Source organism: Lytechinus pictus, chromosome 5, assembly GCF_037042905.1.
Source record: "Lytechinus pictus isolate F3 Inbred chromosome 5, Lp3.0, whole genome shotgun sequence".
Classification (NCBI taxonomy): Eukaryota; Metazoa; Echinodermata; class Echinoidea; order Temnopleuroida; family Toxopneustidae; genus Lytechinus; species Lytechinus pictus.
The window spans coordinates 21,433,557-21,450,348 of NC_087249.1; the positions used below are offsets into that span (position 1 = coordinate 21,433,557).

Sequence of the window (16,792 nt, forward strand, 5' to 3'; positions counted from 1 at the left end):
AACCTCCAATTTTGTATCCTTATACTTCATAATTCATCGACAATTCATCCTATACAACCTCCAATTTTGTATCCTTATACTTCATAATTCATCGACAATTCATCCTATACAACCTCCAATGTTGTATCCTTATACTTCATAATTCATCGACAATTCATCCTATACAACCTCCAATTTTGTATCCTTATACTTCATAATTCATCGACAATTCATCCTATACAACCTCCAATTTTGTATCCTTATACTTCATAATTCATCGACAATTCATCCTATACAACCTCCAATTTTGTATCCTTATACTTCATAATTCATCGACAATTCATCCTATACAACCTCCAATTTTGTATCCTTATACTTCATAATTCATCGACAATTCATCCTATACAACCTCCAATTTTGTATCCTTATACTTCATAATTCATCGACAATTCATCCTATACAACCTCCAATGTTGTATCCTTATACTTCATAATTCATCGACAATTCATCCTATACAACCTCCAATTTTGTATCCTTATACTTCATAATTCATCGACAATTCATCCTATACAACCTCCAATTTTGTATCCTTATACTTCATAATTCATCGACAATTCATCCTATACAACCTCCAAATTTGTATCCTTTTGTTTTATGATAATGACGGCTCGGGCGGATTCAGGAATTTATGAAAAAATGGGTGCATAAAATTCGATCGATTTTATCAAAGAGTATTTGACAGGCAAAATGGGAGGGGGCTTATAAGGACTTAAATCGCATCATCATGAGGACACTTCTTTAAACAGGAAAGAACCAATGTGTGATATATTTACCCCCCCTGGGGAAAAACGTTCCTGTGCTCCCTCCCCTTAACCTGATAAAGATGGTGATGATGATGAATGATATGATTAGCTAGACAGTGTTGATACTTAGTATTACTCATTTGTCAAATAGTATCTGAGCAGAGTGATCAGTCAAACATTAATGAGAATTCCATAGGTACTTGATCTATCTTGATGGAAAACTATAGCGAAATGAAGATGGATTAGATATAAGCAATAACAACCATATATTATTCACTGAGCGTCTGATATGTTATGATACAAAATATTCAGTCTTCCTTTTTATTGACGATTTTTTCCGGACATTTAGCATCCATTATGTTGAGTTCGTGTTCAACAGTAGTATTATATGTTTATGATTTTTTCAGCCTCTTTCATCTTTTTATGAAACATTAATCAGTACAATGAATCATGATTTTTTTTTCAAATTTGCTCATTTCGTATTAAATAAGGTGAATCACTTATAGATGGTCAAGAATATAATACATAATCCCCCTCATATATTTGAATTTTGCATTTCGAATTAATATGCTCACCATACTTTCCTCTCATTGCCATTTCTACAGTCTCGAAGTCAGCTATCGTGGGTGTATGTGCGGCCATTATGACCACCCTGGCCATCGTCGTCCTCACAGCGTGTCGGTGTATGCGTAGAAAGCCAGGTCGACCCTCCTTCCTGCTAACTCGAGACGCCGAGAAGGCCCAACGTACTTTCTACACCCGTCCCACCGCCAAACCCATCAGTAGTCCCGAGTTATCGTCTCCCGAGACCGGCCCATCCCGGCACCTCCCACCCACTGGGAAGGGTTCGCCTCATCTCACTCCGACCAAGTGGGGGTCATCGGGATTCCCGTCCCCGACCCAGGGGGAGAAACGCCCTCCAATTAGCACCTTCTTGGGGTCGACAGGTAAGGATAATTCCAACTATAGAACTATTAAGCAGAACTGCGGAGATTGGGTATTGTCACCATGCCGGTATTGAAAAGTTACAAAGTAGGGTTTTTCTGACATGAGGTCAAGAAAGTAGTACAAAATCATTTGTCTGAAAATTATAGATAAGAATCACTCAAACAGCAAACATATTTTTTGGGAGAAAAAGAGAAATAAAAAGTTAGTATAACACGGTAGCAAACACATAAAAGTACTATATTTGGGAATTGTTTTATCAACTTTTCTTTAACGTAGAAAGCATGTCGACGCACTTCCTGGTTTTTCCTTTCGTCTTTTTCACTCTCCTCTCTTAAGTTTTCTTTCTTTCTTTCTTCCTTCTTTCCTTCTGTTCCCCTGTTAGCTTTTCGGTATCGATATCGTTCACATGAGGCAAGAGTCGGTCATGTTCACAGTCACGTATAAGTGGAGGAAACATTGATAAAATTTATGAAGAACGAAGAAACCCCTACGTAATCCCTCCCCCTCTCTCTATCCGAGTTTCCTTAATTCCCTTTCATAAAGCAATATTATAACTTATTTCAAATTTGATGATTATTCTCCCACTTCATTAATGCCCCTCGATCCTTTGATCCCATCCCACACCTCGTCCTCAGGTAAACTCGACCCACAGACATTACACAAAGACTCGTACTCGGATGGGAGCGACGAGAAGTGTGAGGCGGTGGATAATAAGACCCTGGAGAGTATGGAAGACCGTCCAAATGTCGGGGTGCTCAACTTCACGGTCGAATACAGAGTGGACAAGGCAGTGTTCATGGTCACTATACACCGAGCCAGCTATCTTCCTGCCAAGGTATGCATATACAAGTGACCATCCCCAATTCATTGTGACATCACGTCTTGTGCAGTTTTGACTTTCCCCTGTCATCTCATATCAGTCCCAAACCAAAAATACAAAATAAATCATAGATGTGATATTTAAAATAATTATAAGGAAGAAAATGATAGAGATAAAATGTATGGAATAATAATTCAGCTTGCTATTATCCCGGCTTATTATATAAATGGGCTTTGTAACCCCGCGGCTCACATCTTTAAAATACGGCTGCGCAAGCATGGATTTGTTTACAAGTCGTTTGCAATGGCGTCATTTTCTTACCACCCCCAAAATTACTGTTACTTTAAAATCTCCGGAATTTTGTCATGCTCCAACATTAGGCCAAAGTTAGATTATGTAATGGAAACGAGATTACAATTTAGAGATTCCTGTAAATTAAAGTTCCAACTGCCACTAAACTCCCCATCCCCTCCACACACACGCACAATGGTTCGTTACGTCAGACATGTCAAGCTATAGCTATCAACGATATAAATTCACAGCAACATTCGATCATGCTAGCATGCCATCATCTTAGTTACCAATAACCACGAAAACACAAGAGAAATAATGCCTCTACACAAGGCACACTTTGGTTTGCAACCAATGGCGGTGGAAGCCAAAAAAATTAGGGGGGGCCAGCAAAAAAATTTGACCAGCAAAAAAAAAAAAAAAGGTTATCAACCTAAATTTTTAGGGGGGATCGTCCCCCCACCTCAAATTTAGGGGGGACAGGTCCCCCCGTCCCCCCCCCCCCCGCTTCCGCCGCCTATGTTTGCAACAAAGTACAGTCCCGTCCTATCCACATATAGAACCAACGTTGTTTTTTAATGTCATAAAAATCAGGTAGTCGGTAAGCGGTAGTGTTCCAGTGGTCGAGTAGATTTGCATTTTTGTCCGAAACGAGCTACCGTCGTAAACCATTATTAGCTTCTTTCGACTCATTCTAAATTCAGGCCGAGATCCCGATTTGCCCCCAATCTAAAGTGAAATATTTACCAGCTGAACCCTTGCGTCACCTCATTCTAGATGTTAGTTTTGCCTTATTAATGGTTAAGTGGCTTGGGGCTAGTGTTTCAAAGGTCTTTTACGTGACTCCATTGCGGACGATGACTCAAACACCTTGAAGTATTAAAAGACAAGTCACTATACTTAGGGGGTAGGGGCACAGTAGGCCCCACTCCTATTTTACTATTGTCAGATTGTATCACAATCTTTGAACCCTCGTTTTCGCTTTTTTAATTTAATTTCTTCCATTATCTAATGAGGAAATTTGTATTGGTGTGTGCGTGTATGTTCTAACCCCCTTTCATTAATCAAATCCTGGACCCGCTGCTCGGTGGTATAGGATACCCAAGTCTATTAACCCAACGTCTACAGGGACATCAGGGACATTATTCACAGTCGAACGTTCGCAAATTCACAGTACTGTACTGTTAGATTTCCTTCTCCATGTGTAAATCGAAAATATTTGTAAACAAGTAATTTTTAAGCATTACATGGTCAAACAAAAAATCAAATGATTTATTTCTTTTATCTTGTTTCACTGTTTTTATTCCCAGGCCTATTTACAGCATCCATCGTAGTTTACCCGACACACAAATTCATTGATTTTTGCACTCCTTCGCTTGTTTAATGGTAATTTGTTGATATAACTTTACTCACATGTGGCTTGACATTCACTGATATTGATTATCCACGCAAGCTGCATAAAGGAAAGTTTATTTTCAGAATGTCCGAAATCCATTTTATTAAACACTTTAATCAATTCAATTTAACAATTCAATCCTATTTATTGCGAGAACTTCTCTATATTCAATCATTTTAATACAAGGATCCCACGACCGGAGCATCGGACCCCTATGTCAAGCTGTGCCTGCTCCCCGAGAAGAAGCACAAGGTGAAGACGAGGGTCTTAAGAAAAACACTCAACCCCATCTATGAAGAAACCTTTACCTTCTATGGATTGGCATACAACCAGTTACAGGTAGGTAGGGGCCGTAAACATGGGCGTGGCTATGGGCGTGGCATGGAGGTAGGGACCCTTCTCATCCGAATGAATCATCAGGGACCGTTTTTTTCTGGTAACTCTGCCATCATGATAAATACCATGGAAACCCTGATTTTGATTGGTTGTTGACACCTTTGATCATGGTATTAACCAAAATAACATCGTTAAAACTGCCTTTATAAGTCCTTTATGAACTGGGCCACAGGTGTGGGAAGGTAGAATTATGAGAGAAGTAGCATTAGTTAATACAGAATAGTCCTTTTTATAGGCATAATATATCATTTTCACGTTTATTTTCAAATGAGTTGACGCAACAGATCGCTAGCAGGCAAGCATTACTATAACCATGATAATAATATTTATCGAATGCTTCAGCATAAAAATGAAACAAAACGAATGTTAACAACACATTGACTTTGATATCCGCTGGCAACATGAGCTATTCTCGGATGCACTTTCCTGAATGAATAAGGGGTTTTAAGAAGTTAAGAATGCATCCTAAGTACAAAGTTTAAACTACCATAACTACCACGTCGGAGGGGCAAGGGTCTTGTCACAAAGATGTGTGGTTAAAAATCTCAGAAGTGTCCATTTGCGCGCGGAATTAAAAAAAAAGTATCACCGCAGCATAATAAAGGTAAGCGCGCTAAGTGCGGATGTCGTCACTAGTCTTGAAGTCGAACTTAATTATTGATGGAATACCACCGGGTCTTGATTTATTACTTACCGCATCTTCACGACGATAACCATTGTAATAATTAATACGAAAAAACAAAAAGAATGTGCATCATAAAATATTTGGATGTTATGGTTGCAAGACTTTTCACTAATAATATCTTATATTTGATAATTTCTTCATCTTTTTGTTTGTAGGGTGTAACTCTTCACTTTGTCGTGATGAGTTTCGATCGTTTCTCAAGAGATGAGGTAATTGGTGAGGTAGTGATGCCCCTGTCTAACGTTGATCTGAGTACCAGACCTGTCAATCTATGTCGAGATATCAAACCAAGAAATACACGAGTAAGTATTGTTCTGCTCTCTCCCTTCTGGTTTTTTTTTTCGTTTTGAATATAAACTTTGTTTTGTCCTCTTCTACGCTGTCGTTGCTCTGCCCTGATTCTCAAATTCTTTTTCCCATCCGTTCTTTCTTTATTCCCCCACTTCATTTTTCTTTGTACAATTTTACCTGTCTTCTCCTTCATAGTTTTCTCGTTTCAGCCTCGTTTAACGGTTTCACCTCGTTTGCTTCTTTTTTTAAATAAATTATTTACTTTTCCTGTTTTTCCTCCCCTGTTCTTCGTCTTTTTCCATCTCCTTCGGAAATGTTACCATTTATAGATCATTGGAGATTTATTTCTGTGCGGGATTATAAAACATATCAAGTTTTTTTTTTCTCGCGCACACACACACAACTGTGTGGTAAGATGTAGATTTATATTCAACTGAGAGATTGCAGAAAATGATCAAGCATAAAAAGCTTCGGTTACTCGCACCCCCTCCCCCAAAAATATCTTCAATCATGCATTTTCATTTAACTGCAGGCTTATTTCTTTCCTATGCCACATAAATCACTTTTGCCTTCTCATATTTTCGGTCAGATCCCCAAGTCACAAGGCCGCGGTGAGTTGCTGACGTCATTGTGCTATCAACCGGCAGCTAACCGACTTACTGTGGTGGTCCTTAAGGCAAAGAATCTACCCAAGATGGATGTCACTGGCCTCGCAGGTAAATACATCATAAAGCAGGGGCGGCACCACAATGGGGGGGGGGGGGGGGGGCGACGGCCCCCTTTGATTTTTAAGCGGAAACAAGATTAAAAAGAGGGATGATAAGAATGGAGGAAGAGAGACGAATACATTATGAATCAAGAGGATTTGATAGCATTGAGCTATGTACAGAATACCATATTGTAATAATAATACACAGTTCTTGTATAGCGCAGATCACAATTATGTATAATGTCTCTATGCGCTTCCAAAGGACTTGGATGTTATTACCCCAGCTGTAGCTTGGCAACCGTAATTACTAAGATTACAGCGCACACGCATTTTAAGGAATAAATTCCTGCCAGGTACCCATTCACCTCACCTGGGTTGAGTGCAGCACAATGTGGATAAATTTCTTGCCGAAGGAAATTACGCCATAGCTGGGATTCGAACGACCCTCTGTTTCAAAGTCCGGAGACTAATCCACTGGGCCACAACGCTCCACATTGAGGAAAACGGTGATAATACTTTTAATATAGTCACTCTATATAATTATACTCTATCATGCCTATCATGAGAAGAAGAAAGAAAAGGAGGATGAGGAGAAGAATTTTATATTTCGATAATTGTTTGTATTTAACATGCAATAAGGTCTGTTTTAATTTGAGCATTCGATGTTCTTTCATATTCAATTATCAAATATTAAAAAGCCTATCTATCTATTCATTTTTTTTCATCGTAGACCCATACGTAAAGATTTACGTGATGTACCGCAACCAACGCCTAGCTAAGAAGAAGACCCGACTCAAGAAACGGACCCTAAATCCCGTCTTCAACGAATCCTTCCTCTTCGATATACCTATGGAAGGATTGGAGTACCTTAAGATTGAATTCCAGGTAAGAGTTTGAACGATGCGAGTTTGGAGACAACGTGTTTATAATAGAGTCCGAACAAAGTTAATTCAATTCAAACCGGTCTAAATACTATTGTATCAGTCAATTCAAATAATCATCGCAATTCTACGATAGTTTAGTCCTATCAAAGTATTTGTTTGTGTCTATTGATATGATCGAATTGTACTTACGAATTTGTTTGAACGTCTTTAAACTTATCAAGAAATATATTAAATCATGAAAATATTGATATAGGACTGAATTCAGTTTTATTGAAAAAGAGCAATTTGTTTGTCGGATTCCTGCATGCATGAGATAATCTGAAAATAACCAAAGGGAAGGGATACGAATTTAAAACTCAATTAAGGGTTTTCATGAATGAATTGGTATTGGTACGAAACGCTCGTAAAAAATGCAATTTTCATTCAATTTTTTTGCTAGGTGCTGGATCACGATCGGGTGACGAAGAACGAAATTATCGGCCGATTAGTAATTGGACGAGATGAGGATGGAGAGGCCGAATCACAGCACTGGAAAGAGATCATGCAGAATCCAAGGAAACAAATCGCAGAATGGCATAAGCTCACCGAATAAAATTACGTCCAAACAAGCACATATTATGTTTCAAATATCAATTTCCGATTCAAAATTTTTTGATCGAAAGTAAAGGAATAAATTGGTGAAATATATCTACATTATTTTGTTACCATGCCTGTAACAAGATTAATATCAATGTAAGGCACCCTCTTTATAACTGACAGTTTGGCGACATCTGCCTTTGTCTCAATATTTACGTCAGGCGGTGTTGAATGCCGGGAAATTCAAATTCAAACGTGTCTACTATAGTTTGAAATGGTTCGCACCGTTAGTCAACGTCTGACTGTAATGTGAACCAACCAAAGAGTTTATTAAAAAAAGTCCAGTAAAAGCTTTCGTGACTTCAATGAAGTCTCAATTCTGTTTTAAGATTAGCCCCTGGATAGGCACTTTTTTTTTGCGTCTGAAAAAGTGATTAATCAATTATTCTATGACTTCAGAATCAGATTAACTGAATAACCTTGGTTGTCATAGCAATGAATGTAATATTTCAAACAGTATGTCCCATATAGGCCTACCCATTTGAATACAGTATTTCTTATCGTGACATTCATACGGGTGACTTGATTTTCGTTGCGGTAAATTTGTCAAGTTCAAAAACCCCTGGTCAAGCTGTTATCACGCACCTTTCATGTTCCTATATTTTGTGCGATTCTAGCAAAAATTACAACTTTTCTAGTCAAAACTGAAGCAATTCTATACAAATGAACATACTTTTTATTAAAATGATAAACTATTAACATGATTAAAAAGACTATCACATCCCACGGATAGCAGGCCGTTGTTTCAATCGATATTGCTGCATTTCTAGTTAAACTTGCAACGATGACACGACACTCATGAGATTATAATACTGGTCATATTCGCTTCGTACTATAGTTTGTACCCTATAAATGATTTTGATCAACTATCATAACTTTATAGGCATATACATACGGGCACATACGGCAGTAGATGCTAGTCAATTTAACGTGAACTACTTCTTAAACTACAAGTTTTCTGTGTCTAAATTAGTTTTACTCTGTAAATCAATTTTATGTACATGTAGAATTACTTACGACATGATTCATGAAAAATTACATTCTCACCGCATCGCAAGCAATGTATATTGTATGTTTGATTTTGCCAGCGCCATAATGAGGCTGCAATAAATGCAAGGAATGCTCCCCAGGGAATGGAAATTGTGCATTTTTCGTGCGGGAATGAAATGAATCCAATGACCGGGGTAATAATATGCTGTAACGCGCTTTGGGCCATTCTGGGAAAAGCGCTTTATAAATATTGGCTATTATTATTATTATTATTAATGTCCACTAGCAAAAATGAATGATCAACGTGGTTCTATTTTATTATGAGACACGGGTGTATAGTAAGAACTTATTATTTTCATAAATCCACTATTTTTATTATAAGAAAAACAAATATCATCAGCATTACTTGTAGAAATTTATATGGAACAGAGGATACTGTTCAAATAAGTGCGTACATTCACTTTATCTGTTTATAACAAACACGATAAAAAAGAGAGAGCACACTGGCTATGTGAATACAATATATATAGTTTTAGATATTGGTAACATAAGCTTTGTTTATTTTCAATTAAACTATAAAAAGGGGAAAAAAGTAAACTTCTTCACACAAAGTCTTGAATATAATTAAAATAAATCGTTATCAGAGAACACGCCAGTTCTTGGGATTTTAATCATTTTGGGGACAGGAGTACTCCATTACATCGAATTCGATTAATTAAACTAAAGTGAAATTTTTGAGAGAAATTGATATCATAATTCATTTTGTAATCGATGTAATATGAAATTCATTGTAAATAATCATATTATATTTATGATAGGAGCGTTCTGAGAGTTTTACCAAAACTAAATTATGGCAGTGAATGGAGGAATAAATGAAACGATTCTATACAGAAAATATATATTTGCAGTACTAATATGAACAGATTTATGAAATTAGTGTAAGGATAATCAAAACATATTGACTTATGATACTGTAAATTGTAAAGTTACGATTTCAAAGATACTTCGGCCTGAATGATTTTTAAATGTGTAAATTGGAAATATTTAAGCTCATAAATATCTTAGATGATGAAAATGTAAAAGTCCGTATTATTTTTAAGCTGTACATTTCACAATTACTTATTTTGGATAATGTAAATTGTATCTTTATTATCGGTGTCTTTTTATTCACTCTTTTTCCTTTTCCTCTTTCTCCTTGATTTTTTCTCCCCCATCTCATCCTGATATTAATTATTCTAATGTATGTCATTTTTCTTCCCCTCTCTCTCCTGATTCTTTATTTAGTTCTTTCTTTCGTTCTCTTCTTCTTCTTCTACTTCTTCTTCTTCTTCTTTTTAATGTTATTTTATGGTCTAGTGGTTAACTCACTCGTATACAAAAAAAAGCATGTCTCCCTTTCTCATTCTTACAACTATCTCCATCTCTTCATTTCTTTCTTTCTTTCTCTTTTGTCATGTAATTGTTATCAATGATCATGTAAAAATATAGTATTGTAACGGAAGGCATAGATTTTGTTTTCATCTGGGTCACAAAATATGATTCCTGGGTTACAAAATATGATTCCATACCTTACGAGAGGTTGTCGATTTTAAGTAGAAAAATATGCGTACTCGTAAATTTGAAGTTGCTAGAGTAAAATCAAACTCTATTTGCAACGTTTTCTTTTCATTTTATGAAAACAATATCTGATGTACGATTTGTTTTATTCAAGAAAAGATTATTTTTATAGGCATTGGTAGTCATTTTATACGAAGCGAAATTGTAGCTGCATGGCAATTAATTGTTTAATTGGATCAAACGATAGTTATTTCTTCTTTTCACCTTTTTTTAAGTATAGAGAACGGTTTTGTTTAAGTGATTTATATTCAGATTGAAAAGATAAGATTGATAATGGTTGCTATAGGATTATTAGCGTACGGACATGACGGATGCGTACGATAAGGAATAGTACCTTTTCGATTGATGAAAATATACATTATTTTACAAGTGTTCTCTTGAAGCTTATTCCAATGTTTCACCTGGTAAAGAATAATTTTATTTCCTTTTTTTTCGGGGATCCGTATTTTTAAGCTTATTTGATTATACCTTTATTGAGATTATATTGATCGACAGTTTTTAAATAAAAAGGTAAACCAAATTATTGTGTTTATAGGTATCAGGATGTACATATACTTTGTGGATGATATTCATATTGAGCTTAGGAAATAAAAGGTTTATAGTCGCGAGATTCAATGAAATTTGGTCTAATTCCCAGATCGTCTCACACCACTTTGGCTAACCCTATTTTGTCTATAATCAGTTTGGTCTAATTACCGTTTGGTCCAATCATCATTTGACCAAACATCTTTTTCTAAATGACCCCATCGCATCTTGATTTCTCCAATTTCGTCTAATGTCAATGATGTTTATCAGAAGTTCCTCTTACTTAGATGTAGACTAAGTGATATTAGACGAAATGGAATTAGACAAAATTGGCACACCGTAGCTGAACAAAAATGACGAAACGCCAAGACTTAACAATCGATTAGATTAAATTAATATTAGACAAACTGGTTGTAGACGGAATTGTATAAGACCATGCCGGAATGGACAAAACAGGCAAACGACAACCGGGATTTAGACCAAGTGGCAATCATGAATTCACCATTTTAATCATTATACTCGTCTTATATTAGGCCTGTATATAGACCCTGCATTCCTCCGCTTCTCTGTGCTTTGTAAATAGCCAAAAACATTCAGAATTTATGTGTTACATGCTTGTATATTTAGCTTCTTTAAAGAGACTGATATCATGTGAAAAAAGGAGAGGGGTATACAAAGAAAATAAATTATGGAAAAGCGAAAGAAAAATATATGTATATAACGACAAGAGTATGTAATCCTATTTCGTGCTGTTGTGTTGACAAACGTCCTGTGTAGTATAGGGCCCACCCGATTTTAACAAGTACTGTGATAAAATAAAAGATATTTTATGATTATAGTTACATCATGATTTGTGAATGAGTTTTATTTTATGTCTTTTAGCGTGTATCATATTCTATAGGCAGACTTCAGCAGTATAGGTTCTATCTTTTTGCAGTGGCACCGCAGGGGAGGGGTAGAGGGGCATTTTGCCCCCAAGCCGGTTAGAACAGATGCACCCCTCAGAAAATCTGAAAATTTAAGAAAAACATGAATAGAAATTTGTAAACAAGGAGTAACAGCTGTCATAAGCATTTCTTGAAAAACGTGAAATTTTCTGCAGCTCGATTTTGCGGTACGTGCGTATTTTCTTGTACACCTATCTTGCCCAGCCTATATACGTTAGGAATCCTACCGTCACTGCTTATTTGTTTGTGATTTTATTTTTATTTTCTCTGCATTTTATTTTTCGTTTTTGATTGACGAAGCTCCCCTGGGGTTAGAGGGCTAGGCTTTGTCCCCTTGCTGCGACCAACCATGGGTTTCATTCCCGTAACTTCAGCAAATGGATATACAGCTAGAATGTTTCATGCATTGAAAACTTAACAAAAAAGGTCTATTAAAATGAAAATAAAAAGAAATAATTTTGTTATTTCCTAACAATGAAAAACCAACATGTATATATTTATGTTAAAGTATATAACAAAGTACACACATATGAAAACCCAATTGATTAACTGAAAAAATTGATATTTCTTACAACAGATAATCATATATATTTTTGTAAAGTAAATTAACATTAATTTCAAAAGAAAAACCCCGGATAAATTTCGAAATGTGGATGTTTGATGGTGTATTTTCAGTTGGTCTCATGCCAAATCGTATAATTACCAACTCATAGGTGGATCCAGGGGGCCCGCCCCCCCCCCCCCCATTGGCGGAGCAAAAAAGGAAAAAATGAAAGAAAGAAAAAAAAGAGGGAAAAGAGAAGATAAAAAAGAAGAGGAGGAAAACGAGTGAATAAAATAAGATGAGGGGAAGACTTGGAAAATAAGAAGAATCTTTTATGTCACTATATAAAATTTTCGCTCGCGCTCGCACTGCCTGTTAGGTGATTTTCACATCTTGTTCAATATGGAGTTAAAATATCAAGTTTGGAAGTCAATATACAAAACATATTTCATCTCGGAAATCGAACTTTTATTATTTTGTGTGATTTACAAATTGACTTTTAAAAATTGCTTTGTAAAAACGTCAGTTTTATGGTCTGAATATTACAATTTCGATTTATCAGGTACCTATTATTTTCGTGTATTCCATAAAGTTTTCAGGCAATAATATCATCAGATTTTGCGCCCTCATTAGGCATTAATGAATAACATATTAATTCAATAATTGAAATGTCCTTTTTGTTTCATCTCGCGACTAGCAGGAGGAATTGGAAGACAGTCATAATTTTCATATGATATGATGACATGTCCTAAGGATGTCCCGGTCCTATGTCAAAACTCAAAGTGATTATAATGAAAAATATCAGCTCTTTATTAAGTGCGATCCACATCCACCTCCCAATTTTCCTACAAAGTGCTTAAAATATAGAGCTGAAATTGACCTTTTTTCTGATCGGAATATCAAATAGTTTAAGCTCGCGCTTCGCGCTCGCTTTGATTTTCATGAAAAAAGATGTATTTAGAATGCCTTATATAGATTCTAGGTCTAAATATGACACACGCGCGCGCATGTTTATTCAGATACTCAACTTGTTCTCTATTTAAATCATTATCCAGTTTCAGAATCACAATATCAACAACTTTCTGCTCGCGCTTTGTGCTCGCATAATTAGTGTAGGAAGATCCCCTATTACTCATTCTTTTCATAATTTACAAAACATGAATAGTGTCCCGTTTTTATGTCTAAATCTCGATTTTTTCCGCTCGCGCTTGCATCAATTGTTTAGTTATATAGCTATCCTGTTCACGATTACAAAAATTGATTGAAATATTCCATTCTTTATGTAGAAATGTCAAAATTTTACAGATCGCGCTCGCATTATTTGATTGTTGAAATACGTAACCTCTAAAGTGCAAGCAGTCCTTAACAGGTACCTTTTCGATCAGTTCAAAACGTATATAAAAAATTTCTGCTCGCGCTTTACGCTCGCATTATTAATGTAAGGAAGATCCCCAAATACTTATCCTTTTCATGATTTACAAAACATGAATAGTGTCTCGTTCAGTAGGTCTAAATCTCGAAATTTTTCGATCGCATCAATTGTTTCATATACCTATTCTGTTTAAGTTAAAAAAAGTGCTTATAATTTCCATTTCCATTATTTGATTTTTAAAATATATAACGTGTTCATGGCTAACTGCAAGCAGTCTTTAACAGGTACCTTTTCTATCAGTTCATTTCTGCTCGCGCTTCGCGTACGTAGTAATTATTCAGTCATGTCAGTTGCATACACATCTTTTTTAGGAAAACAAACATTGCCCAGAATCTTCAAACTTTAGGGAAAAATACATAAGATTTCCAAAAATAAATTAGCTCGCGCTTCGCGCTCGCATTATATAAATAAGGATTATGATATTATATTTATGTTGATTTATAAGAATAAAGCTAAGAAGTGACTATTTGGACTACCCCTTCACAGAAACCAAAAATCATCTTCGAGCGGCCGATCGGGGAAAATATGGCTGAAAAAAAATTCCGGCCCCCCCCCCCTATTGGCGAAGGCTGGATCCGCCCCTGCAACTCGTCTACTATCATTTGATCTACCATCAATTCGTCCACTGTCCACATGGTCTAATTGCATTTTGTCCACTCGCCATTTCGTCTAATAACCAGTTGGTCCAATAGCCATTTAGTCCATATACCATTTGGTCGAATTGTGCTAAGTCTTAATTGAGCGAAATAAGTGAAAATAAGATGGATATTAGACCAACTGGTTACGAGACGAAATGGCCATAGACGAACTGGTGATTAGACGAAATGATGATGGGACCAATTGGATACTGGACCGAATGGTTCTTAGACGAAATGTTGATGGAGGGAATGGCATTGGACTAAATAAAGGTGAGACCATCTGATGAGTGGACGAGTTGGCAAGAGACGAATTGGCAATTTACCTCCTTCATTGGGTCATATTCATTTCGTGAAAATCGATTCTATTCGGAAAACGTAGCCGTAAATCAAACTAAAACCATCAAATATATTTTGTTCAATGGATTCATTTCATAATGGTTTAATATAAGGGATTTTATTTATTTATTTTCAACCCATTGTGTTGGTGTGGGGTCTTCCTTTTGTTTTGACCAACGAAACTGCTACAAACCGACCGTTGGTATATCAATGAAAATATTTGATTTATTTTTTTATAAATTAGATCGTTGTGGAATCGGTTTCGTTGGTTTCACCATCACCCCACATAATAGAGAGGGAAAGACAGGGGGAACAGGATGTGACTGAATCATTACGAAAGAAAAAGAGAGAAGAGGAATAAACTTACACGACAAAACATGGAAAGAATTGTAACACAAAAAAAAAGTAAGGAATGAAGGAAAAGCTGAATGAAGCCCAAAAAGAACAGATAAAAACTTGAAGGAAAAAAGTATTTAAAAAAGGGAGAAGAAAAAAAATTAACAAATATTAAAGGAAAAGTTGTAATGATATCAAAAGTACATTGGGAGCTGAAAACAGCGTTATCATCCCATCATGTATGCACACAACATACAATTAAATACAGCTTAAACATCGACAGTATGAACATTAAAACATCAAATGAGCAACGAGACTTGGCTTTTAAGACCAATTGAACTGAATATTGAAAAAGCCACCTTGCTCTAACAACGCCATCTATAGTTTCGAACGGTTTTACACTATAGTTATTTTAATACAAAATCTTTTCAGAATCGATTTGGTAGCTTTTTGCAATTCGTCTGGACATGTTATGCTTAATTGTTTCTGATGTTAGATATTTTGTATTTTTGATGTTGTTTGTTGTTGTTGTAGTTGTTCATAGTTATCTTGACATGTATTTTAAACTGCAGGGCGCATTTGTAAATCAGTTTTAAGAACTGAACAGGCCTACCCTGCAGTATTTGATATCATGCTTTATTCAACAATATTAATTATTTCTTTGAAAAGGTTATTGGGATATTTCAAAATATCTGTAAAGAAAAGAAAATTTTCCTCATTTTCGGCTTATTTTGTTGAATTATAATAATGCTAACTTGTTCTTTTATAATCAATTTGGTTATTCCGATCGAAGGGTTATCTAAATTCGTCGTGTGGTATTTTACAACTGATTTAATTCGGCCTCCATCAGATTCTACATTAGGGCCGCTGTGGAAAGTAATTTTGTAACTGAAAGTGCTAGCATGTGTAAATAAATCTACAAATAAAAATGAATAATCAATGGGGTAACTTTGCCACCGTGACCGATCATGTTCATCAACAATATCACCGGTCAAGTCCATTACATTACCACAGCAATGAGCTCTATTTGCACTCCAAAGTGGACCACTTTCATTGAAAGTTATTTATTGAGAGTACAGACTGGCCCTGATAATATCACGAACAAAATATGTAATTTCTGGGAGGGGATCGTATACGGCTGATCATTTTGATAACTCAGGGATGTGTTCCAGCATGGACCCCATGGTTCCAGCCAGCACATATCAAATCCGCTGCTGAGACGACACTAATCCGTATTTGGCATACCGGAGGTTTGTTGTTATTTTTTAGACTGTGTTTATTCGCTGACCCTTCTAAAGTCACAGTTAATTGAATACGTATAGACTTTTATTTACTTCTATTTCATGGTAACGGCTCAAGGATGAACCGTTTGGAGGTTTGCATAGACTGTTCTTGTCCAATGTAAATTTAATTTGGTTTGTTGGAAGTCGTGAAGCAAGGCCACATTAAACAAATTTAAAAGGAAGTTGATCGCGTCACATTCTCTCTCCCCCTTTTCTTCCTCTAAGTCCACGTCTCTCTCTCTATTTCTTATCAGTAAGTCTTCAGGTCATATCCCAATTTTCTGCTTGTCATAGGGTAAGATTTAT

At 36.0% G+C, this 16,792-nt stretch overlaps 1 protein-coding gene across 1 annotated transcript; it reads left to right on the forward strand.

The window, feature by feature from the left end:
* Positions 1-1,388: 1,388 nt before the first annotated feature.
* Positions 1,389-11,812, forward strand: LOC129260401 (synaptotagmin-11-like). The gene is made up of 7 exons (XM_054898385.2): positions 1,389-1,729; positions 2,366-2,565; positions 4,424-4,576; positions 5,474-5,620; positions 6,199-6,325; positions 7,049-7,203; positions 7,642-11,812. The coding sequence occupies exons 1-7, from the start codon at positions 1,426-1,428 to the stop codon at positions 7,792-7,794; spliced, it is 1,239 nt and encodes a 412-aa protein (XP_054754360.2). The 5' UTR covers positions 1,389-1,425; the 3' UTR covers positions 7,795-11,812.
* The last annotated feature ends 4,980 nt before the right edge of the window (positions 11,813-16,792 follow it).

What these genes read in the sequence shown, in the direction of transcription:
- LOC129260401 (XM_054898385.2), top strand. Translation starts at nt 1,426, where the DNA reads ATGACCACCCTGGCCATCGTCGTCCTCACAGCGTGTCGGTGTATGCGT. An exon ending in GGATGTCACTGGCCTCGCAG is followed by an intron (nt 6,326 to 7,048) that starts GTAAATACATCA and finishes TTTTCATCGTAG; the next exon opens with ACCCATACGTAAAGATTTAC. An exon ending in ACCTTAAGATTGAATTCCAG is followed by an intron (nt 7,204 to 7,641) that starts GTAAGAGTTTGA and finishes TTTTTTTGCTAG; the next exon opens with GTGCTGGATCACGATCGGGT.